General features: G+C 40.8%; 3 protein-coding genes across 4 annotated transcripts in view; 1 reads left to right on the plus strand and 2 right to left on the minus strand.

Moving 5' to 3' along the window:
- Positions 1–4,853, plus strand: part of krt222 (keratin 222) — a 32,657-nt gene extending 27,804 nt beyond the window's left edge. For both annotated transcript variants that reach the window (XM_037764889.1, XM_037764887.1), the window contains 3 exons: positions 830–1,050; positions 1,131–1,233; positions 3,052–4,853. In XM_037764889.1, the coding sequence (XP_037620817.1) occupies positions 830–1,050; positions 1,131–1,233; positions 3,052–3,265 (538 nt within the window). In that variant the 3' untranslated portion in view covers positions 3,266–4,853. The remainder of the gene's footprint in view (positions 1–829; positions 1,051–1,130; positions 1,234–3,051) is intronic.
- A 218-nt stretch (positions 4,854–5,071) lies between these two features.
- Positions 5,072–18,909, minus strand: LOC119485349 (tensin-4-like). The gene is made up of 13 exons (XM_037764886.1): positions 18,821–18,909; positions 15,760–16,033; positions 14,086–14,416; positions 12,767–13,113; positions 12,577–12,672; positions 12,255–12,386; positions 10,902–10,994; positions 8,884–8,961; positions 8,733–8,795; positions 6,596–6,767; positions 6,401–6,469; positions 6,236–6,265; positions 5,072–6,013 (listed from the first exon to the last, which is right to left on the minus strand). The coding sequence occupies exons 2-13, from the start codon at positions 16,001–16,003 to the stop codon at positions 5,881–5,883; spliced, it is 1,788 nt and encodes a 595-aa protein (XP_037620814.1). The 5' UTR covers positions 16,004–16,033; positions 18,821–18,909; the 3' UTR covers positions 5,072–5,880.
- Positions 18,910–21,240: 2,331 nt separating this feature from the next.
- ccr7 (chemokine (C-C motif) receptor 7) lies at positions 21,241–25,410 on the minus strand. Its single transcript, XM_037761664.1, has 3 exons — positions 25,302–25,410; positions 22,917–22,966; positions 21,241–22,632 (listed from the first exon to the last, which is right to left on the minus strand). Exons 1-3 carry the CDS (start codon positions 25,315–25,317, stop codon positions 21,544–21,546), a joined length of 1,155 nt encoding a protein of 384 aa, XP_037617592.1. The 5' UTR covers positions 25,318–25,410; the 3' UTR covers positions 21,241–21,543.
- Positions 25,411–26,073: the final 663 nt, after the last annotated feature.

Genomic DNA, 26,073 nt, shown 5'->3' on the forward strand with positions numbered 1-26,073 from the left:
TTTGTTTTGCTTCACTAAGTAAAAGAAAGAAAGAAAAAAAAACTACACAATCTAGTTCTAAACTGAAACCAGATTCAGCAGGGGCGTCGCCTATTTCTCACTTAAAATGTTTTCAGAAGTAGATTTTGGTGGATTGTTTAGACGGAATAACAGAAAGTTTACGAGCAGGCCGCCATGTTGTTTCCTGTTTGAACGGGGAGCAGAAAACCAGGGACCAATCAGGTGCATTCCACTTCACCGCTTGAACGGACATGTGGAGCAGCACGCCCCCTAGTGTCCTCGCCGGACCTGGTGGACATATACTGCTGGATTTAACAATGTAGACGTGACGACTGACAATTTGTGTAACACTTTAGCCACAAATTCACAGACTGAACGAACACGGGCCAGACAGATACTCGGTTTGGACCGAGTCTTGTTCACTTACACTCTTTCAGTTATCATCAAGGAGGTTAGCAATGAAGACAACTTCAATATAGAACAGTACCCAGCACACTGCAACACACAGATGTGATGGTATATTTTGTCCTCCTCTTCTCTGAATATTTCTGAAATCTAGGTCTGTCCGAATATTGTTTTCCCCCGCACGAACGTTCCACACGGGTGTGCGAGCATTCATAAGAACCTACAAAATCAGTTTTTAAAAATTTCCAATCTGACGAAAATCCGTGCTTGGTGTGAAACAGCTTTAACTCTTTGCAAAGAAAGTGAATAAGCGTATTTTCCCCAAACATCCAACTGTCCCTTTAATCAAGCAATTAAAATGTAATCATGCATACATACAATCCACATGCCTTTTGGTTGTCATTACTCTCCACTCTGCCTGCAGGTACATGGGCCGAAATGGGCAACCAATGAGTCTGCGGCCCTGGAGGTCTTCCACGGAGGAGTCCAAAGAGAACAGGCTAGAGAACGGCTTCAGTGACCCTGCTGTTACTCCGGACGAACCAAAGTCTGAGCCCCTGCCTGAAATACCTCCACTCCTCCCAGCAGACAGTGGGCTAAAGAGAAGCATACTGCGTAGACAGCAAAGCCTTGTGATACTCACAGGTAACACACACACACACACACACACATTCTCTTAATACAGTCATATCTTGTTATGATTTATCAGTAATGTCTTCTCACAGAGCCAGAAAAAGATAAAGACTTGCCACTCTCCACTGTGAAGACTCAGGAGATTCTTCAGGGCAATGTGGTGCGGGAGAGTGCTGTGGGTCACGGCACCATTGAGTAAGTATTGATCTTTTTGCCCCCCCATTGACCTGTAGTCAGCACCTTTGGTTCAGTCTGACGTGTAGGCATTTTTCGAGTAGTGAGCACTAGCAGCATCACCGCCGAGGGCGCCGTTATGCATTACCCAGATACAGTAAATGCCTTTCTGACTACGAAACAACATAGTTTCTTGCTTGCTTTAATGTCCTGAAGCCTTCACACCTCTCAGGCTTTCACTCAGTGAGTAATTAATGACTCAATCATCCACGTCATCCCCAGTCTGGCGACGTCTGGTCCAGCAGACTAGATGTACAGGCTCCCAAAGGAATTACCATTACACGTCGAACAAGTTACGAGTTATAAAACGTTTAGTCGGCTGCACAGGTTCCCATGAGTAATTCATCATGGTGCTGCATGGGAACTTTCCTCCTCTAATGGTTTGTGTTTGATGTGGAGAAACCGCATGCCTGTTGTGAAGTCTTCAGGGTGTGGCACCTGTTATTGTTACACCAGACATGGGCGGAATTCTTTGGTCATGCTTCAGGTGTTACCAGACACATGCACCCATCCAAAAAGACACACACACACACACACACACACACACACACACACACGCACACAAACATGTTATTTGGCATGTATAACGGCCAAAGAGAGCTACACACGTAAACAGTCACTTTGTTTGTCACAGATCACAGTATAAGTCACTCTGTCACTTGATTGATACTTTACTAATATCAAGAGATTTCATTCATTAAATAAATAAATAAATAATAATAATAATACAAAATAAATAAATAAACAAAAAATAGAAATAAACAAATAACAACAATAATAATTATAATAATAATACTTCAGATCATTAAAAATAAACAAAATACAAAAGATCAGTGAGTGAAGGGGCGACTACGAAAAAGAATAGAAACAATGGAAGATATAATATTCATGGTAGAAAATGAATAGATGATTAGAAATAATGATAAAAAAACTAAAATAATAATAAAAAAATGTATATTGTTGTTGTTGTTTATTATTGTTGTTAATTGATTTCCAGGAATAAATATATACATACATTTGCATAAAGCAGCATATTTGTTCACTCCCATGTTGATAAGACTATTAAATACTTGATAAATCTCCCTTTAAGGTACATTTTATGAGACAGATAAAAAAATGTGTGATTAATTTGCGATGAATCACAGTGAACTATGGAGAATCATGCGATTAATATCGATTAAAAAAATGAATCGTTATTAATCGCATGATTGTCCATTGACAGCCCTAAAATAAAGATATCATATTATTATTTTTCAGTCATTTTGAATTTAGTTTGGTGAAAATGGCAAAGTTCCCAGGTCCTGATCCTCAGTGAGTCTATTCAGTTCCAGACTGATTGCATGTTGTTACAAAGGGAGTGCACATCATGTTATATAGCTGTCATACCAGGTCACAATAAGGCAGCTGAAGTGTTCTCCCTTGCTGCCCTCTGGTGTTACTGTGCAACCAGTTGTATCGTGCATAAATGAATGAATGAAAGGATTTTTATTTCATTTATTTTTTTGTCCTACAGTACCATTGAAATAGCCCATCCCACATGGGATTACATGACACACAATAATACTATACATAAACACATTGACTTCCGGCAGTTGACATCCACTTTCAAAAGGAAAGACAAATAATTTCTTCATACCGCATACTATAAATGTTACTGAACAAAACATGTTGGACTCATAAACAGAATAGAGACCTCAAACATAAAAAAACAACCACCTCTTGCATTCAAACCATTTTTATTCTTAGTGTCCATGCATTGTCTAACCTCTTTCCTATCAGGACAGAGAAGATTGACAAGGTGATAAAGCAGTGGGAGGGCTCCTTCTTCAGAGGGAATCCCAAACTGCGGAAGAAGTCGGTGTCGTTGCGCTTTGACCTGCACATGGCTGCGGCCGACGAGGGGTGTGCCCAGACCAAACAGGACAGCCTCCCCGACGTGGAGGTGCGTCTGATCATGAAGAGATCTCGCAGCATCTCGGCTATCACTCAGTGACTCTTACCGGTTCGCCAGAGTCAAGTTTGAGGTTACACTGGTGATGTTATAGAATATAACAGCTGTGTCATTGACTTTTGGGATATTATACCAACCATTATCATCATGCTTAATATGTATTTTCAAAATCACAACATTTTATTGACCTTTGCATCACAACTGATGACTGATTCTCTCATCAAATCTGGATTCCCGCAGGATAAACATTACCCATCAGGCTTCTGTGCTGATCTAATGGGGCCATTTTTATAGTGTCAGAAAACCATCATCAAATATATCAGACCTACATCCATCACCTTACAGAGGATAACAGTTTGATCTGTAAACATATTTCTTCATCTTCACTCTAGATGAAGAAGAAGTGTCTCTCAGTACTGTCATTGTTTCAGTATGAGGGTCACTGGACAAGAGATTATGGCGATCATATGACTCTGCTTAACTACAGCATTTAATTAACACACAACATACAGGAGGCTGAGTGCACAGATAGATGGAGATAGATGGAGATAGATGGAGGCGAGTCACAGATAACTATGAGCTGCTGTGAACTATGTAAAGGTGGATTTCTTTTGTATTTTTTCTTTAAGAGACTGTGCGGAAATTATTGGGGGGGGGCAGAAAAGGATTATGGGTTTTTTTATTAGTAATTGAATGTTATCCCTCTAGTTAGCACTTAATTTGTCACTTTCCAATAACAGCTCCCACCTTCACTTTATTCTGCATCTAAACAGAAAGCAGCACTACAGTAAAGTAGAATGTGTAAAAAAAAAAATCTTACACAATCTTAAATTCTTTGTGCACTTTTTTTTATTAATAGCAAAAATAATTGTAACAATTCAATAGAGCTATATTACTTTAATATTTTGTGGGGAGGGTGTTGCAAGGGTCCAGTGAAAATATTAATAATTCTGAAGAAGGTCGTGCTTATTTAAAAAAAAATTCCCCCCCATTCCCACCCTATTAATTTCCCTACAGTACCTAAATGCTTGCACTGCACACACACACACACACACAGCACTTAGAAGAACATCAGCACTGAGAGATATCCAGGTTGTGTGCACTTTGAGGGTATTTCATCGATGCAGTTCATTCTCTTTGTGGAGAAAAAAAATCTTGCAACTCAGCTGATAATGTAGCTATATTTCATGATGCATTATCGCAAAAAAAAACAAAAAACAGCTCACTGTGATGTTAACAGCAGTGAGGCTCTCAACACTCACCGTGTCTCAGAGAATTTAGATTCCCTGTCTTAACCAGAGGAGGGCAGTATTTGTAAATAGTTAACACTGCAGTGTATCTTCAATGCTCAACTCGGGTTGTGTATCTGTTACACCTTAGATTAAGAGTTTTTATGCAACATTTTGAGTTGGCACCAAAGATGTTAAAATAAGAAAAAGGATCATTGTGCATTGTATTTGGGTGCCTCAGAATATATATTCTATTTAAAGATATTATCTATGCAGTTCTGTGCTTGGTTTTGCTTTGCTTCATGAAGCACACTTCATTTGGGGAGCTCTGTAACTTCAGAATGAAGCATTATGCTTTTATCTAACAATTTATCATTTAAAATAAAATAAAAAAATGTGCAGACTGTTGTGTTTTCTGACCGACATTTATCATCACGATCTTAGTTTGATTTACTAGAAGACACAAAGCGATTAACCGCAATGTGTTCCTTTATGTTCACTTTGATGATGAGGTAAAGGAAAAGATAAAGCTCTGTTTTTCACACTTTCACACGTGCCGTCTCTCTCTCTCTCTCTCTCTCTCTCTCTCTCTCTCTCTCTCACGCACATGCACAAAGTGTAACAGTTCAACGTGTTTATTTTTCATAACAATTTGAAAAAAATATATGAATATACAGAGAAGAAATTGTTTACAGTGCAGTATAATAAATACATTCTGAACTATACAACTAGGGTATATATGCAAAGTTTCTGCTTTGAAATGAAAGGACATGACAATATTCAGTCAGTTCTTCTAGGCTATTACTAACAGAACCTTCAAAATCCCTCATCGCTATATTTAAAAGGATCGGCTAGTGCAGATTTACACCTCAGTTTACATCTGAATCATTCTACATTAAGAAATAAGACAATCAAGTGCTTTACCATGCCCTAAGCTCTATGTCAGGTGTTGATTTCTAACACCTAACATTTTACATTGAAATTCTTTTTCATATTCATATATTAAGTATTACAAAAATATTGTTGAGTTTGTTTAAACATTTTTACAAACTGGTTGGAAATTATTTTAACAATAGCAGCGTGCCATTTAATTACAATCATATGTTCCTCGTCTGTTCTTGCTTGAACGCTGTTCAGTCTTGTATATCTTCATATATGCCGAAGTTACACCCGTCTTTTCAATATGACTTTAATCATGTGACCTCAAGGTATGAGTCTGGGTCGTCCTATAAGCACTTCTAAAGCAGATTTTTCTGCTGTTGTAATCCGGCAGATGCCGTAACTTGTCCAGTTTAACAATAGCAGTAGAGACTTACGATGACCACCATACTGGACAGGTTACTTGAGAAAAGTACAGTATAAGACAGACAGTGTAGGTAGGGGCATAAGAGCCCTTGCTGTATCATGTTGTCTCAGTCCCTCGTGTGTCTATGGCTTGGCTATGGCAGCCTGAATAACCTCGATGACTTTGTCGCAAGGCTGCAGGGGGTCATATTCTGCAAAGACGTGGCATACATTCTCCATGCCAGCCTCAATACCTTTCGCCACGAAGCCAAACATCCTGTTGGGACAAAGAAACAATAGATTAGATATAGATTTAATTAGTACAAAATTGAAGTTCAAAAAGAAGTGTTTTTAAATAGATCTATACATGATATGCATTACAGGTGAGCCTGAAACCTGGGAGGCTTTACTATGTATCCTCCCATGAGCAATATGTAGACTTTACAGTTAAATACAAAACACCATTCTGATTTTGTAAGCGATTAAAGTTCTAAATTACCTTGCACCAAAACTGCAACCTCTCATCCACCTGCAAGAGTAAAAAAGACAAAGTTTAAAATTAAAGAATGTGGTCTACTTTAATATTCTTGGTTAACATGAATGGAGCGTGTATCATTCTCAAAATGAATCCCTTTGATCTCATAACTTGTCGCTGTATACTCACAGTCGATTGTCTGGATCTTCACCGCCGTAGCTGAGCAGGTGAGCAGGATAATGGCGTCTGAAGAAGAGCCTGTGAAGAAATGGCCGTTAGAAATAATCACGTCTTAACAAAATGTTGCACACAAACCACCGGGATTTCGTTGTGTACTGTGAGTAAAATCTCAGCCGCAGGATGACAGGATGTGTTTGTTCTTACTTCCTGTTAATATCTGTCAGCGTAACACCCTTCAGAGACGCCTTCAGGTTGACTATGGTTGGTGTGAAGGAACCCGGGGCCTTCTCAAATGTCGAGAACACCGCCTTCTTCACTGCACAAGGGCCCGTCAGCGTCTCAGTGGGGACAGCATTCAGGTAGATGAAATTGCAAGCTTTGTAAAAGGCAAACATTGAAATAGTTGATTAGAAATAGAGGTTGAAGGCACATGCACATCATTAAACATGTAGGGTAGTAAATTGAATCAAGTGAAGCTCGACCAAACTGTTGGTCAATTAACCTTTTTTCATTCTCATAGGTAAAATAGACATAAATAGCTCATATTAAATGGACTGTTTGTAAGAATCAGAAATGCTTGTTAACAGCGACACCTATGGCCGTTAAGTCAACGAAAGTCAGCGTCGGCCTCATGCTTGTGCTCGCTCTACATAGACATGAACGAGCATCGGTCAAAACAGTGAGGCGACACACGTCAGCTAAAAGCACAATATCACTCTATATTTCAGCTGCTTGGCAGTAATGTTAGCTGACCAGACGAAGGTCTCTCCATGAATCAATGCTGATCCTAGTGTTGGCTTCTCCTGCTTCAGCCTCCCGACCACGGTCGGAGGAAACAGGGAAGACACCGGCACCCGGTCGGAGACGATAACGTTTCTCTCTGTAGAGCCCCGTCAATTCACAAGACACGGAAAACCTCTGTTGGTCTGGAGGAGCTGCAGCATTTGTTTCTGCACAAACGTCCACTGTACATTCACTAGATATTCTCAGAGCTACGAAGTCTTTTGCAGTGTGGAGTGTGCGCGCATTCACGTGAGTTGGAGCGAGCTGAGTGAAGGCAAGCAGGCAGGCAGAGGAGCAGAGTACAGCAGAGACTTCGGTCCTGGAGACCAAAGCTATGGTCTCCCCCGCGTCCTCCGACCGCGGCCAACACTGTTTAACAGACGGGCTTCACTAGATACAACCAAGAGGTTTTGGTGATTCCGTGTAGTTTGTGTTGGAGTCTGAGTCTGAACAGCGTAGCCACACGGCAGCACGCACACATGCGACCGCGCGCATGGTACACCGACCCGGATGATTTATACGTGTAAGAAGTTACAAACAGTCCCTTTAAATATGATTTGGCCCAAATTTATAGCATATTTATGCTGAAAGGAAACACAGTAACCTTCGACTCAAGCTGTCTTTTCTCAATGCAGTTCCAATGTACAGGTCTATTCTTATCTTATTCACAGCCAGTGTTTTAACTCATCATCATCACAGGTACAGCAGCACAGGTGTAAATAATGCCTCTAATTAGCTATAGCTCCGTTCCACTCAAGAGTCAAACATTCTATTATCACTGGCACAGCTAAATGAAACGCACACTTCCCTGTGCTAGTCCTGCTATGATAAGTCAACATGTCTGTGATGAGGATCAATTAACGTTAATTACCGTTAGCTAACCCTTATTAACGTTAGCTACCGTTAGCTACCCCTCTGAGGTTGTTGTTGTTGACTGGTCCAGAAAGCCAGCAAGGTGAAAACAGTGGTGAGAGTGAAACCTCCAGTCACCTGTCCTTAATCTATTTCCTCATTGTATTAGCTTCAAGACAACCTTACTTCAATTGACTTGTTATACTAAAGTGTAGCCAGCTCTCAGTGAGGACTTTGTGAGGACTTTGTGAGGAGCTGTAGAGTTCTAAAGCTAGCCGTTAGCTAATTAACCTTCAACATTTAAACTAATTAGCTGACATTAGCTGTTAGCTAGCTAACTTAACCTCAGTTATCAAGCTGTTTGGGACCAGCTACTGCTAGTATTTCTTACATTACAGCAAAACCTTCAAGTTTGTGACTATACAGAGGAAGAAAGGGTAATGTAATATAGGTTAATTTAATGTAGTTTAACACCTTAAATGCAAATGTCTCAAATGTTCATGATCCTGTTCTTCTATAACCCCTCAGCCCTCTGACAGTAGTCATTGAGTCATTGATTCCATGGTTCTGCTGCTCCTTGCTGCTTTCTGCTCCTAGTGAAGTGTCACTTTATAAGTATTGCTTTAAGATAAGTGCTGGTAAACTTACACGCTGATAATGTAAACAATTCAGGTTTATATTCTTTATTATAGTTATTTTGTCCCACCTGTTTTACTCTTGTCCTCTGATGCTGGTTTGTAACTCGCTCTGTCTCCTGCTGCGCCCACATCTGTGGAGGCAAAGAACAGATCAGGTTTTCATTTCTCTCTCTCTCACTCTCTCACACACTGACACACACACACAGATTAATGGCCTACCTTGGGAGTGGAGCAGTAATTTGCAGGGCAAAGCGTAGGCAGAAATAGTGTGCTGGTAGACCAGGGCAGAGAGACTACCTGCAAAGATAACAAGATCAGAGCTTTGGTTAAGTACAAGTAGCCTACTGCTGAGAAATTCACTGTCTTATTCTGACAAAATATCAGACAAAAATTAAAAAATGTAATTGACATTAAAGTTTAAATGACGAGATGGAGATTTTATGATCATTAGTGCAGTATAGTGGTACGGTTTGCTGTAGGGTTTTCTTGATGTGGATAGTAATTTAGCTTTTTAAATGTATCTTAAAGGGGCTGGATGGAAGAATCAGAAATGTCTTGTTAACAGTGACACCTGTGGCCGTTAAGTCAACGACAGTCAGCGTCCTGTTGCTCGCGCTCGCACTACGTAGACACGAGCGAGCATCGGTCATAACAGTGAGACGACACATATGAGATTGAATGGGATTGACAGGCATCACGTTGATTAACGTTAGCAACATTAGCCAGCTAGTACATTGAACTGTTTGCTGTGGTAATTTGACTAGCACAAAAGAAAATGGCGATTGTTGTTAGTTGTTATGGTGACAACGGAACCCACATCAATGTGGCCGTAAAGTGTGAGGTCGCAGCTCTCCAAGAAGAGAACGGACGCAGCTCCCAGGGACAGCCAGCTGGCTGGCTAGTTAGCTAGTTAGCTAGTTAGTTTGTCCCCAAGCGGAGGAACTGCTTAGACCCGGCACTGCCGCTGGCGGAACCAACCCAAGAGCTAACCAGCCAGCTGTCCGCTCCACCATGCTCCAATGCCACATTGCTTACAGAAAACGAGCCGAACAAAGTTGTCACTCATCTGTCGACAGCGAGGTGCTTTCCTCCGCTGTGACATGCCGTGTGGATGAAGCATGAAGTTATTCAATTTGACTCATTGACTTTTTCTATGTGCCTCGTAACATTACAACTCCACCGCTCATTTAGTCGTTGTTACTGCAAATCCACACCTCAGTGAGTCCACGACTTACCGCAAGTTGGTTTAGTTTATGCAGAAGTCAACGGTTGCTATGGCAATGGTACACATAAAAATGTCTGCCGCTCTGACCATCCTGCTACGTCGATTTGAATGGGAATGTCCGTTCCACTCCTATATTCTATTTCTAAGGTCCCTCCATGAATCGAAGGCCCGGCCGATGTTGATCCTAGTTTCCCCCCCGACGTCGCTCACTGCTCTTGTGCCAGACGGGCTTCACTTTGTTTTTTTAGTTCTTCTGTGGAGTTTGTGTTGGAGTCCGAGTGGTGGTGGGAGCTGGTCGTTTGTTGGCGTTAGCGGGCTCCATTTCTAACTGAACGTTAGCTGAAAATAAAGGTACTCCCAAGCGCGCATGCCGTTCCATCCGTTGGATTTTCCCGGAAAAAACGGCCAGCATTCTTCACATAAAAAGCAGTCTACAGACTGAAAGAGGAAACACAGAAATTCGCGGAAGGTCTCATTTCTTAGGTTAGGTTACAACCTGTTCACACATTGGCAATAATAAAAAAAATAAAAAAACGATTAAAGAAACGTTTATACGTGTAAAAATGTACACACACACAGTCTCTTTAATGCATTGGCCCACTCCAGGATCAATCTAGTTTTTAAAATCTTCATATTTTTGTCATGATATAAACACCGTAAGTGATATTGAAAGTAAGGTTGCAAGTTACTGTGTGGGTGTTTTACAGAGCCATCACAGCTAGGAGTCAGGATTCTTTGGAAGCAGATATGAAAGCCACAATACACCTTGATAACTCCTCTGTGGGTGTGAGAACACACCCTGTGGACTCACACTGAATCCCGAGCAAGAGCCACCCACTGCTGCCCGCCTACATCTTACAGTAAGAGGCCACACATCGCTGACTCAGTTCTGGTCATCATCATCATCAGCCAGACCAGGATGTGTATTCATATTAAGGCGAGTGAATTTTAGAAGTGAGTTAAGAGGGAATCTCTTCTAGATCATGTGGTTTTGTTGTTGACCTTTACTTACCAAAGTATGGTTCCTGAGAAGAGCCTTTGATGCGTACACCCTTAGGTGATGATTCAATAAGGAAGTGTCTGACAACATCTGGACTGCTCTCTCCTGTTTTAATGAAAGGACAAATAAAGAATAAATAATGTAGTCAGTGGAGTTAATGTAAAAGTGATGGCACTGGCAGTTATTTCATATGGCTCATGACGGATCCATTTTTTTTTATTGATTTATATATATTATTTTTACTTTATATATCTGTAGTGTCCTGTGCCACATAATGCCCAGCCCATATGGACTTACAAGACACTAGACAACAACAAACGCCAAGATGATCACACAGCCAATCATAATGTACAGATCCACAAATTATAAAGAGAAGATTTCAAGAGATAAAGTTTCATAACAGGAATGTCCTATAATAGGATACCCTGTAACCTATTATAAAGGATACAGGGTGCTCTGTCTTAGCTGCTACGCATTTACTAAGAATCTCACCATAACAAAACCTCGTTAAAAAGCCAACTTGACATATTACCCTCAGATCACCACAATAAATCAGGATTCTTTGACTGATTTTTTTTCAAAATAGCTGACTTCTGTCAGTTGCGGTACACGGGGCATTGAATTACAAAATGGAAACAACACCAAGATCACTTAAACACTGCTCTTCAGGAATGCCTTTATGTCTCTCAACTCCATCTGCCAGGATAAGGTAGCACATAAGGACACATAAGATCTCCTTTCTTATGTCTCATATCATCTTGTTTGACTATATTTATTCTACACTGCAAATTGTTCCCCAAAATAACACTGATGTCAGAAAGAGAAACATTTACATCCCTGGACCAAGTTTTTGAGTCTGAACACTGAAATGGTCTCAGTGCCCAACACAGTCACATGTCTTTCATATCCTGCATTCCAAAAAAAGAATGTTTAAAAAATACAAATCTGCAAATGGAGTATAGGCCTCAAAATTGTTTCGTGAGTGAGGTCCATTTTTTCCCTCTTTGATTGCTTACAGTGCCGTAAACAGCTGGTTTTCTCTTGTGTTTACACAGCGTATACTGTGGGTGGAAAACATAACAGCACTGTCTCCTGCCTCGCCACAGATAGCTGGATGTCATCAGACATGCCCAGTCACATCAGCAGAGTTGGGTAAGTGATTCCCCGTGCCATCCAGGTCTCTGCTATAGACACATGACGACAGCGGCACTGTGAGTTCTCATTCTCTCTGTGATTGTGGTAGCTGTGGCATTCATGACCTTCTCTTTCCTGTATCCGACCAAACACTGCTATGACTTTTATAAAAGCACGTGATTGAAAAGGAGTCATGAGGTCAGGTCGCAGCACTGACTAGTGAATGTTTACCTGGGTAGGCGGTAGCGATGGAGTTGGCGTCCGTTTGGTCCACCTTCATAGCCAGACCGAAACTGCCTCTGTAGGAGGTGCTGTCTCTCACCACAAATGCTCCTGCTTCCTTGTCCTTTACCAGGGCATCAGCTAGAATGAATGAAACATCACAGAAAATGCTTAGAGACAGTTGCAAATGTGTGTTTATTACTACGGTATCTATACTGCAAGAGAATCCTACATCCCTGAAGAAAAAAACACTAGATCCTGCAAGATAACTTCAGAGCTTGAGTAAAGCTATAATGTCTTCATATTTCTGGAGTGGTGTCGAGATTCTCACCTTCTGCTCTGTTAATATGTGGACGGAACCAGAACTTTGAAGTATCCATGACAAACTTCATTGAGGGCTGGCTGCCATTAAAACGGGCTTGGAAACCTTGGAAACAACCAATATGACAGTGGGGGTCAAATACTGTTGAACACATTGTAGCTGCCAGAAAAATAGACTACCATGACTACATGCGACTCACTGTGAGGAGAAACTGGCTTTGGGTTGGACACATTAAGCATAGTTTGTATCAAGTCAACCTCTGGTCCAGGAGACGGGATGTGCATATCTGGCTCTGGTACACCGTTGACTAACAGTACAGGAATATCGCTCAAAGAGCTAGAGAGCAAAGTAGGACTGCTCTGCGCTCCTTTGCCGTGAAGCTCCTGATGTCCTCGTCTAAACAGCGGGGGCTTGTCTTGGCTCTGCACGTTATCAAACGGCGACATTCTGGACCTGTCACTGAAGGAGCCCGGACTGAAGGAGTCGGACGTGTGAGTGAGGATGGACTCTGGAGAGTCGATGTCTTCGCTGGTCAGGGACAGGTTGCTATGCAGGGGAGGAAGAAGATATATTGCAAATGTACAGATCAACACAGATCAATACACCCTCCTTTAATTTGAAACACTACAATGAAATGTTGTATCTGGGAATATGGTCATTTTCCAGTTTGGAGCTGTTATTACTGCCATGAAACTTTTATTTGACTGCAAAATCACAAACAAGTCCACTAAGTCACGTAGTAAAGAGGGGTTCTCAAACTTTTCCATGCCAAAGCCCCCCAAATAGCATTAGCTCATGGCCCCCTTTTGCAAGATGTCTTTAAAACCCATTGACAAAACTACAGCAAAATAAAAAGAAAAGAAAGAAAATTCTGAATATATTTCCTTACTTTGATTAATGCAATAATAACTGCATTTGTATTTCAAATCTTGAATCAGTCCATTAGATTCAGTATTTCTGTTTTCCATTTGAAGCATTATTTGCCAGTTTAGTTTATTTGTTTGTTTGTGTCTGTCCGTGAATCTCACTGTGTGTTAGTGTCTGCTCATCAGGTCTTCTCCTTCTCAACATTTTTTGGTGAGTTAGCACTAGATAGCAAGGAAGCTAGCTAGCTAGATTTCATCAGCAGAGCAGCTTCATGGAAGTCGCAGACCGTTACAGGTCAACACTGACAGCCTATGATGTGATGGATGTTGTTTTGATTGGCAGGCAATTAGAAAGATGGGCATGGAAAATAAGATTTCGATATGTTATATATTAGAAATTATATTTTCTGATAATAATAATAATTGTATGAATTTGATTTTAGTTTTGAAAAAATAATATTTTTTAGAATTTTCCCTCATCTTCTTTCCAATTTGCTGAGGCCCTAATCACTTGCCTTGTAACCTGGCCCTGGTCAGCCTCTTAAGACGGTACAGTTAAGGTTTTGAAGAATGTATACAAGTGACCGCATGTAAAAAGATGCATATTCTAGACTTGTTTAAAGGCGGGCCGCGCTTCGATCGTGAGTTTTACCTGCCGAGGATGTAGCTGGTGTCTGAGCATGTTGACATGGAGAGGAGCGAGACGGTGCTGTTTCTGTTGGACAAGCGCAGGCCTCCTTGGGAAAAGGTGACATCGGACTTCGATGAGTGATTCCGTCGGGGTACACTTCCACACGGCAGCGGAGGCAGGGAGGATGTCGGGGAGCTGGAGAACACCAGCGTGCCGTGGGGACTGCAGCTGACACTGCTTTGTGTGGGGATGGGTATGCTGGGTGACACACATTGGACCACGGTGGGCAGGAAGCAGGGAGGACATCCTCGAGGGACCAACGTGCAGTGGGAGACATCTTCATCTGAGTCGTCTGAGATTGGAGAGGAAAAGTGTTAAAAAAAACAAAACTGAAAAAGGATGATGGGATGTCTGAATGTGAAGCTGACGTACTCAGTGGAAAAACCCTGTGTGTTACTTGATAAATGATCATTTCTCGGATTTGGTTTTCTGTTACACAAGGGCTTGGCCTCCGTATGCAAACACATAGTTGCCAAGTCTCCTGATAAAGACATTCATATTTGTCATGCAGGTACTTGCTTGCACAGCTCAGGCTGTTCCTTCCAAACTAAATGCTTTGAATAGTGCATTTCTGCCATTGCGATGAGACAAAATCACCTAGAGAAGTCCCAACTTGTTCTTGGGCTCTTGAGAATCTGCCTGCCTCACTGTGTTGAGGGGAACTGAGTGAGTTTATGCCCTCAGGAATACACTGTAGCCTGTGGCCAGTGTGTGACAGGTGGCGTCTGCAACCAAAGTTACATAATGACTTATGTGGAAACAGAAACAGCAAAATGTGTCCGAGAACTAGAGGCAGGTGGCACTGTGGTGAGTGTTGTTTCAAGGGGAAACGCTGTATTTTTGCAACAATAGGAAAGAAGCACTCATCAACACAGTGCATGAATTTTCTCTTTTACTGTTTTGACGGATTAAATGAACCTTGCTTTGTCTGATTTCTCATCACTGTTTTCTTGATTTCCTTCAAACTTCTTCATCTCTACAACCAGGGTTGGAAATTAGCACCAGCCAAATGCTGGTAAAATATGCAAGCGGCTGCTATAGATCTGCTTCACTCACCAGCCAAAAAAACAATGGTAATCTATTGAGTGGCTGGTAGATTTTGTAATCCACCAGCCACAGTTGCAGGTGTACAATTTTTTTAAATTTCCAACACTGCCACAACACATAGCACTCTGCTTCATAAACGTACGACCAAACATCTTTCAAGAAAAGACGAGCAACAGGAAATCCATTTATATTCGTTGACTCTTGTGCACACTTTCTGATCAGAGCAGGTCTCAGTGAAGAGACCGCCGTACAAACCTCGCATGCGTCTACTTCAGTGAGCTTCTCTGTGTCTGTAGCCTAACGTGTGCAGGGTGTGGTACTAGTCTTGGCAGTAATGCCGGAACAGCTGAAGTGGTGCAATTACCCCATGATTAAACAAATTAAAAAAGGAGGGTACATTTCCAAAGTCCCAGGCTATGTGTACTATCTGTTCTATAAGGGTGACTGTGGTTTTACTGCGCTCTGCGTCACACCTCTGTAGGCTGGAGGCTGTCATTTGTTGCACTTTGTTTGGCCTTGTTGATGTGTTAAAAAAAGAGTTTGAATAGTGTTGAAACAAAGGAAAGAGGCTTCACAGTTATGCTGTACCTGTAGGAGGGCTGATGCACAAGGGACTTTTGTTGACCTCAATGGGTTCAAATGTTGGATCCAGTTCCAGGATGAGCTGGTTGAGATTATCCAGGGAAACATCAAGATCTGGGCTGCCGGGCTCCGTGAGAGTGGGATGCTGATTGACTGTCTCCTGCGCCGCTGAGTCCAGGCGGATAGTTTGGCCGACTCTCAGAACATGATTGGGTATCATTTGGGACATGCCTTTAGCTGTAGGCATCATGTTAGGAGAGCTCACAGCCTTCTGGGACAACTAGAGACAGAGATACAATGGAGAGAGATCAGTTACACTTACAGTCTTCACTGGAAGGACAGCCTTTTGTCCTCTTTGTAAAACAGACCCATAATCATTTTTTTTCCCAGATACTCATATTCATAGAACATTTAGCGCATTTTTGGCCACTAGACATAAACACATATCTCAAGTTTTTCATTGTTACCTTCTGTGATTAAAGCTGAAGTCGGTAACTTCGAGCAAATATGATAAAAAGAAAAAAAGTTATTTTTATAAAACGGTCACTATGTCCTGACAGTAGTGCATGAGACAGATTATCTGAAAAAATAATGTTCCCTTGTGTCCTCCTGTGCTCCTAATGGCATTTGCATTTTCACAGCGCTGAAGGAAAACAACCAATCAGAGCCGAGGAGTCTCTAGCGCAGCTGTCAATCACTGCTCGCCAATTGCGCCTCAATGCACAGGCTTAGGAGGGGTTGAAGCTCACGAGACACAAGCTTCTAAAAATGCGGCTGGACGTGGTGGGGAAAGAACGAGGGCGCTGTAATGTATCGATACAATGTTCACGTCCTGCAAAATCAGTAACGTTACATAATATCGGCGGTGAGAGCGAATCATCTAGCAGTCATTCTGTTAGAATGGCGGACGGAACTGTGTGTTGCCATGATAAACAATGATAAATAAATGTTAGGTAGATAGTGAATAAGTACCAGAAGACTGTTGCTGCCTGTGTTATAAATGTTAATTTTCTATACACTGTGTATCCATAACATGTGAGTGTTTTTCGCGGTATCCCATCGACCGTACGCACCGCTGTCATCGTCATCAGTTTATCGGCTACAAGCATTGGAAAATAAATCAATAACACAACAACAGTAGCTAGTCACATAGTCCTACTCATCACGTTATGTTTTGAACACACCTGATACACCTGATGCAACTTAGAAGCCCCTTACTGTTGGATCAGAGCTGAGTATCTGCTGGTTCAGGTGTGTTAGAACAAAGAGCTGGAAAATGGGCAGGTACGGGGGGGGTCTGGAGGTTTGGAGCTGGGAACCCAGTGTCTAGGCTATAGGCTACAATAAATATAATGAGGGAAACATTATTTAAAAAAATGTTCTGAATCTGCGTTATTGATTTACAGAATATGATTTTACATGACAAACGTTGCCAGAAGAATTAAATGTTCAGACGAAGGCTGTGATATGTTTAAATAATAAAATATTTATTATAGCAAGTTTTGTTTTTAAGCTTTTTGGGTGTTATCTATAGTAATAATAATGGTCCAAAATGATGGAAAATTACATAGTTTTTGGTAAAAAACTGTCAGATTTTTTGGGGGGGAGGTCCCCCCAAACCCTCACCCCACATTTTTGCTGGTTCTTTGCCTGTTATGTTTGCCTTGTTTTAACTGAAAAGACTGATCTTGCTGTTTTGCCGCTGTGGCACAAAGGCCTATTTGGCTCAATAACCTGGCTTTGTCTTGACTTATTGTTGACGTATTGTCTTATAACGATGAGTTTCATATTCTGTTTACTGATCAGGAGGTTGCCGTGGCTTATTGTGAGGGGAGGGGAAGGCCTCCAAAACATCTGCAGGCTCGGGGCCTCAAGTAATATTAAGGCGACCCTGCTGCTCGCGAAACTCGTGAACTCCGGTCAAATTGCAAAACTCGGCATCGCTGATCAAATGTGAGTCAATATTCTGTTACTGTAATGCCTATTTCTCTCCTCAAACATCCTGTAGTGTACTGTTTAGCTGTAAAATGAGAAAGTTTGTGACCCGGCTGCTGTGCTGAAAACAGTCGAGGCAAAACCAAGCACATATTTTTTCACACATCACCGGTCTCATGCACTACTGTCAGGATATAGTGACCGTTTTATAAAAATATCATTATCAAATCAAATATTTGAAAAGTATTTGCATATGCAGCCGCCAGATTTTTAATAAGAAATGTTCTTCAATAGATGATATAACTAAAAATTTTTTTCTTTGCAATCACACGGTGTTGTTTTATATTTGGTTAGCTCATTCGCTGGACTAAAGCAATAAATAACTTGAAGTTAGTGAAGAAAATAAACAGTGCGTGTCACACAGTGCATAAGTGTGAACCTATAAGGCTTCCCACACGTCTCCTCAATCCAGCCATAAAACCACTGGATGAATAATGAGTGGGCTGAGTAAATGGCTTACTTCAATGCTGATATCAGCATGAATAGCTGCTCAGGAAGGGTGTGTCATATGAGGGATGATCAGATCACACTGTGTCTCCCTCTCCGTGTTTCAGACAAGGAGTGGTGCTCAGTGAGTCACCCAGGTGACTGTTGGTTACCGGGACTACACTAGTGTTTTCCTACAACATTTTTGAAGTAGTCTACAGACAAAGCTCTGCTTTATTATCTTGGAAAATTTAGATCATTCAGAATGTTTTTTTTAACTTTTGAGAAGCACCCACTCAGTTTCACAAAGCCTCACCGTGGTCAATAACATAGAAATACAATTTACATATGAGCTGAAATGCAACTTTGAACAAGTTATTGAGCAGTTTTTCATCTTAGGAAATGAAAGCTTACATATTTGCTTTAACGTAGCTTTTTATATCCCTGATGAGACCTGCTGCAATAATAATAATAATAATAATAATAAAAAACACAGTTTAAAGACTACATTAATAATGGAGCAATCCAAGCATTATTGGTATAGGCTATATGTTCAAAACTGCTGACACATTGACAAATCATGTATATTTTACTGCAACTTATTATACTGTACATGTAAAGTTCAGGTAAAGAAAGGTCGTCTTACCTTATTTTCTTCTGGTCAAGATTCGACAGTTGTAATGGTGGTTTCCTCTCAGACTCTTCACTGTTTTACTTTGATATTTCATGTGTTGCATGCTTTTATTAATGATATCCCAACCCTTTTACCTGTGAGCCTATCAGCAGTGAGGATCACTAGTCCCTGCAGCTCCAGCTGATGATGTCATCTCAGCGGTGTAAAGTTTATGGCTGGAGGGGTGATTTTTTTTTTTTGGCAACACAGGGCTATGACTTAAACTGTTCTAAAGAAAGCGTATTGTAGCGTGTTGTACAGTAAGTGATGGCTTTATAAACAGTTCTGATAAAGCGTGTCAGTCTGCTGTGGGTGTTTCTGCCTCCCCTTAACCGTAAAGGTGATCTCTGGATTTATGATGAAATGTAGTGTGTCAAAGACTGTAGAAAGTAAAGACTGAGCGTAGTTAGAGAATAGCTTGCTTAATCAAATAATTCAATTCAATTCAATTCAATTCAATTTATTTTTATATAGCATCAAATCATTACAGAAGTTATCTCAAGACGCTTTTTATATAGAGCAGGTCTTAGACCGTACGCTATAGTTTAGAGACCCAACAAGAGATCCCACCAAGAGCATTACAATGTGCTGTGGCCAGGAAAAACTCCCTAGTAGACGATCCAGGTGTAACCGCGATCCAGGTGTAACCGCGATCCAGGTGTAACCGCGATCCAGGTGTAACCCCGATCCAGGTGCAACCGCGATCCAGGTGCAACCGCGATCCAGGTGTAACCCCGATCCAGGTGTAATTGAGGATCCCGAAGTAACATTTTCCATTTCTTTTCTTTGAAGCAAACGTAAGCCTGTTTCTACTTTTAAAATAATATACCTCCCTTTATTTCCGCACACTTAGTGAATGATTGGGGACATTTTTAATATCTTTCGTCCATAAAATATGAACACAGTCAGAACTTCTGTCGTACCGCACAGCTCCTTAGCTTGTTCTGCTTGATAAATGTGTGTGTTTCTCTGAGTACTAGCTGATAATGTTCACGTTCATCCCACCAAAACATTACTTATTATTGTGATGATATCCCTTTTTTTCTGTTGAGCAATCTTGAACTACATCACTATGAAATTGCTTCAGAAAAAGTTGGCTGCAGGGAGCCTGGTGACTGGAAACTAACAATTATGTCTGGCATAGTTCAGTCAGCCGTATAGCACAGAGGCAGCTCTCCCAAGGTGTGTCTCCCATGACTCAGTTCCTCAAGGCTCAGTTCTTGTACCATTATAGGTTGGGGTACATTATCTGTGGCTCTGTCCTTTTGATATTGTAATGCTAACAGTACTTGACTATAAATGTTTACATTAGTATATTGCTGGAATCAGTCTATGAATTACTGAAAGCTTTCTTCAATCTCAACCAAACTGACAGACTTCAGAAATGATTTGCCACCACTTTGGTTTCCTGGCTATTAAAAGATGCCTTTATGAACCAAAGTTATTATCCCCAGTTATTATGCCCGGCTGAGCTTTGACATATTCAGTCATTTTCAGGTAAGATGTATTTAAAAATCATATCCTTCTCGCAGTTGTGCCAAAATCCATACTTTGTATTTTAGCCTGTTTTAATATATTTTAAATGACAGTAATTAATCAGAGCAGGCTTCTACCGAACTTACCACGACTACACCAGCACCTCACCTCACTGCTGCAGAGGGTGACGTGCTGCGTAAAGATGCAAATTTATATTTTAAATCAAGAAACTAACTCAAATACAATTTCTGCAAAGTTCTGCTGGGAGATTACAATCTTAAACTCAATAATTCCTCTGGTCTGCACTTCCCGGTAGCCTGCTGTCTCTCAGTCATATTTAAGATTTAATCTGAAATTCTTCTCATCACATATAAGCCTTACTCAATCAGGCTGCATCTTACATTTGTGACTTGCTGCTTCATTAAGCTCTCGGGTCCTTTTGAGTAATGTCTCCTGGCTGTTAAGCACATTGGGCATAGACTCAAGGTGACCATGTTGATGATGTCCTGGCTCTCAGGTTTTAAAATAGTTTCCTCACAGGGGTTTATGTCAGAAAAAAACGATATATCTTTGGTGTATTTTTATCCTCCTTAACCAATAGTGAACTATACACTTGCTTGGTTACTTGCCTAGTTCCTTAAATTATACAGCGTATGGCTGTAGCAGTCTAGGAAAGTCAAAGTTGTGACTTGATCACAACTCTATAACTTGCTTTTCTTTTTACTTCTACTGTAAGTTTAATGTGAATATTGTGTATTGTAAGTTGTTTAAATCAACTTTAATTATTGCAGTATTCTAATGCTGCTAATGCTGTTCAGTGAATTTAATCTTATTTAGTCATGTTACAATATTGCAAATAGCACAAAATACAGAAAAGAGACGGTGGTTTGTTCAGTTAGTTTAATGTACATGATTTGCTCCGATTTAAAAGCACCGTAGAATATATTTTTTTTTATTAACAGCGTGAATTTCTTGAAATACTGTACAGTGTAGCCAATACAAAAAAATAACCACAGCTCTGTTTGATCTTAACTGACGAGAATAAACACTAAGAAAGAGACAAAAACAACAAAACTCCACAAGATTGTCACTGATATGATAAACTCTGCTATGTACATGGAACATATCTATTTTTTGATTTGAGACTTGTATCCTGATGTTTAACAGTCCGCTGTGTGATCTGCAGGTGTGAATAGGCGATTGTCCGTTCTGAAACAGCTTTAAGGAGAGAATGTGGTGGTGGTCTCAGTGTCAGTGGCCGCGGAGCTCCTCCTCCTGCCGCAGGTATACTTGAAGAACCTCTCCTGGCTCATGCAACCCAAGTCCTTCAGGAGCTTCAGGAGGTCATTGCGAAACTTCACACCGATAAAGGCGTAGACGAAGGGGTTCAGGCAGCACCTCAGGAAGGCCACGCACTGGGTGACATCGGTGGCGTAGAGCATAATGTTGTCGTAGCTGCAGTCTATGCTTCCTCCTTTTGCTGCGACAACTGTGGCCCAAAATAAGACCAGATTATAAGGCATTTGGCAGACCAGGAAGACAGCTGCCACCGCGAGGATCACCTTGATGGCCTTATTGCGTTCAAAGCCACGAGCCTGGCAAAGTTTGTGGACAATGCCGCTGTAACAGACGCTCATGACCAGGAGCGGGAGGGCAAAAGCCAAAACAATCTGGCTCGCCTGGATGCTGACGCGGAGCTTGTCAGAATTGCTGGAGTAAGGGGTGCAGGTGCGGTTATTGATCGTGGTGTACTTCATTTCCGGTATGGAGAAGATCAGTGCCATCACCCAGATGGCGGCCGATGACACCTTGCTGAGAAACACTGCTTGGGAGCGGTAGCGGTGAGCGGAGACGGCCTTGGCGATGACAAAGTAGCGTTCCACGCTGATGAAAGAGAGGATGAACATGCTGCTGTAGAAGCTGACCTTGTAAATGGTGTGCATGGCTTTACACACCACCACGCCCAGCACCCATTCTGTCATGGAGTTGGCGGCCCAAAAGGGGAGCGACAGAGCGAAGAGCAGGTCTGCGAAGGACAGGTTGAGCAGGTACACATCCGTCATGGTCTTGAGACGCTTAAAGTAGAAGAAGGTGAGGATGACCAGTAGGTTCCCTGCCAGCCCCAGGAAGCAGATGATGGAGTAGAAGGTAGGTATGAACCATTCGCGGAACTGGCGGTTGGAATCTTTCTCACAGAGCTCAGTATAGTAATCATAATCAAAACTGGAGCTGTCCGGGTTGTACACGAAGGTGGAGTTATAGTCCGGGTCGATAATGGTTATATTCTCATCATGTTGAGACAAGCAACACTGTAATCAAAGACAGATTAATTGATCAGATAAGTGAAGTAAAGCAAGCAACTATTGCATATATTAATCTGAAAAACACAGCTTTTCAACCACTTCCTCAGAGGAAATGGTTTGTGTGTGTGTGTGTTTGGGGGGGGGGGGTTGTGGTTAGTTACCTGCTGCCTGCTGTTTTCACCTCTAACTGGATACAATTTGCTACATTGCTACATTGTTTTGTTAACATCTTGTAATCTTTCATGTTTACCACTGTAATAAGAGGTGCTGCACTTGTGTTTTATTCTTACCTTAAAATTCATCAACCATATCAGCACCGCTGGCAGAAGGTTTGGGAGATCTGAGAAACAAACGGAGTGAATTTTAGAAGAACAAGCAGTGTACTAGTATGATTGCCAATATCTTTACAGTAATAAGCATAGCTCTGTGTAGACGATCATTATGTGTAATGTTAGAGAATGATAGAACAATCAGTTAAAGGGGGACTACAATCGCATAACGTTAAGGGACTCGTTAGAGAATGATTTCCAAAAGGGTCAAAACTGAAGCAATGAAAGGCCGAAATATCCTGAATTTTGCTCCCTAGTATGAGTTAAACTCCAAAAATGCTGGATCCTACACTTCCCACAATTCAAGCAATAGCATCTTTTCATTAGACCCTATACCTGCCAGGGCTATTCAATGAAGGCTGAGACACGGTCTGTGCATCATATCATTGGGGTCCAACACATGCGCAGTAAAATCTGGTCTGCACTTGCCGAAAGGCTCAGTAGCTGGCACACGATCATAGGACATGACTTGGGGTTGTGTCAAATAAAGGGAAGGTGTCAATAGTAGCCTACTTCATGGTTGAGAATTACAATTCTGCAATTATTGAATAAAGATCTTTAATGAAACACCATAAAACAATGTTTTCTATTTCAAAACCTTCTGTTGTATGTCAGCCGCCATCTATTCGAGGGTACCCAGAAAGTTCTGTCAGGCCGAGCACACCCAAAGAGCACCTGAGCGGACACCATCCCTTTATTTCTAGTGCCATCTGCTGTAACCCTCCAACATCGCAACTCCAGTTACATTGCCCATAGCTCCCCATGGGGTCAGTGTGTTAACAGGTTAGAGCAGCCATGCTCTCTTCTAGAGAATAGAGGTCTCGCCTATTTTTTACGTGAGCCGCGCACATTTCACAGCAACAACAGACAGTGAAAGTGATCTATTGACTGTATATTGACATCATACCAGCAAGATTACTACAGTTTCAATGTCTATCTGTAGAATATGTTACGGAGATGAAAAAAAAGTAAAGACTTATTTTTAAATCAACACTTCCTGCTTTCATTTCAAAATAAAAGCCCTCAAGCGTTTTTTCTGTGGACAGAATTCCTTCATTTGTTAACATGAGGCTTTTATTCTTTTATTGTAGAACATGCAATGACTTGGAGAGCTCCATGAATGAATATAGTACGGAGTTTTAATTGTTGATTATTACTATTATTTACAAATTACCACACGTTTCTTAACCTTTCTCTGTCTAAAATAAATATATATATATATTTATAATGAAATGAAATGGCTATTATGAAAGGTAAACTCTATGTTAAAAGAAAGGGCTGACAGCAGCAGACAAGCAGCTGACATGAAGCTGAAACGCAGCTGGTGTGAACACCCGACGTGTGAATCTCACAGCCACCACACCATGCAGCCGCTACACCACGCAGTCGCCACGCGCTCCTGACGTTCCCTGTGTGTTTCAAGCGTCAGACTTCACATAGCTCTTCCAGAGCCACAGAGCACATTGTCCAACTGTTTTCACAGACTAGTCTAGACTAGACTGGAGTTCCCCTTTTAAATTATATTTTTTGTTTTGAATGTGTTTTCAGATACTGGTGACATTGCCGTGCTTATTGTTAGACGTAAGAGGCTTCCTGTGATAATGTGGTTTTTAGTCAGTTGTTTAGTTCCGTATTTTTATTAAAGCTCATAGTAGTTGTTAGTTATACAGTGCCAGCCATTGACACTGTTATGTGCAGTAAGTTGCGATTTATTACACAATACGGACTGGACCAATAGTCAGGTAACTTGATATTAATAAAACTCCTATTTGTGCGTTTTTACAGAATGAATGTCACTAATTGCTGTTTTGCAAATGAGATGAGACAGAAATCTGTTTTAAAGTAATTGTTTATTTAATTTCTAATAATTGTATGTTGGCAGTGACATTGGTTGGCAGATTTGGGCTACTCTAAAACTAATGTTGGCTGATAAATGACTACAGACGTACAGTTCTAACTGATTAAGACATACATGAAGTTAACCTCGCAAACATGTCTGTGTTGCCGCGTGGTGTGCAGACACCGGCGTGTATCTTTCAATCAGTCTGCACTTTAAAAAAAGCAACAATTACAGAAGCTGAAACAGTTCTAGTATTGACACCACTTTCAATCATTTTACACATTGCCATTTTAAATGTAGTTGACTGAACAGGTAATATACTATTATCACTGCTAGACACAATAACTAACACTGATTAAAACATGTATACAGCCTGATATTTTTACATACTTTTTATTGTTACTTGAGGTTATCTTTTTAAATACAATCATTTTGATGGTTTTTTTTCATATGCATTCGTTCACATTCTTTTAACTATCTTAGTTAAACTCTGATAAGGTACTCACCGCTGACACAAGTCATGTTGGCTGAGAGTAGTACGCTGCAGGTAAAGCCACTACACACAGATGAGCAGAACTTCTGATGGTGGTTTCCCTTTTGTTGAAATGAAAAAAACAACTGGCTCACCGAAACTTTTTTCTCGTCAGCCCCCAAGTATCATGTGAGAAAACCACAGACTCCAACTCAAATGTGAACAAAAAAAAGTTTATATTTTTTCAATTATTAAGATAAGATATTCCTTTGTTAGTCACTCAGTGGGGAAATGGGCATTGTACAACAGCAAAAAACATATAGTGCAAAAAACAAGAAGCATTAGCTAACACAGTAAAAAAAAAAAAAAAAGCAAAACAGAAGTGAAAAAAATATGAACAATTTAAATAGAAGAAAATATAAAAATAGGAACAGTATACAGTATTGACAATAAACAGACAGATTGGTACTACAATGAACTGTTTATTTAAATATGGAGATCGGATCAGTTCAAACTAAAATGGTGTCTATCATTGAAATAATATGGTGACTGACCACTGTGTCTCGAATGATGAAACAAGAACCACTTCCTGGTTCGTAGCTTCAAAGTCTGTGTTTTGAGAGGCAGAGTTACAAATATACTAAAATACAAAAATGCCTACTATAACACAATATTTGGGTAAAATCAATTCTTAAAGACAAAGAAAAATCATTCACAAGTCTGTTTGAGTTATTCGTGAAGTTTGGTGAATTTGGTGGGTTTTAAGTTATTTAATATGACCAGCAACAACTCATGTTTCCATGAAA

The sequence above is a fragment of the Sebastes umbrosus genome, chromosome 3 (assembly GCF_015220745.1).
Source record: "Sebastes umbrosus isolate fSebUmb1 chromosome 3, fSebUmb1.pri, whole genome shotgun sequence".
In the NCBI taxonomy this organism is placed as follows: Eukaryota; Metazoa; Chordata; class Actinopteri; order Perciformes; family Sebastidae; genus Sebastes; species Sebastes umbrosus.

Excerpts from the sequence above, each read along its gene's own strand:
- ccr7 (XM_037761664.1), bottom strand. Across the intron at positions 22,633-22,916 it reads TATGGTTGATGAATTTTAAG|TGTTGCTTGTCTCAACATGA; the intron begins GTAAGAATAAAA and ends CTTTGATTACAG.
- LOC119485349 (XM_037764886.1), bottom strand. The coding sequence starts at position 16,003 with ATGATGCCTACAGCTAAAGGCATGTCCCAAATGATACCCAATCATGTT. Across the intron at positions 14,417-15,759 it reads GTGCATCAGCCCTCCTACAG|ACGACTCAGATGAAGATGTC; the intron begins GTACAGCATAAC and ends CTCCAATCTCAG. Across the intron at positions 12,673-12,766 it reads AAAGCCAGTTTCTCCTCACA|GTTTCCAAGCCCGTTTTAAT; the intron begins GTGAGTCGCATG and ends GTTGTTTCCAAG.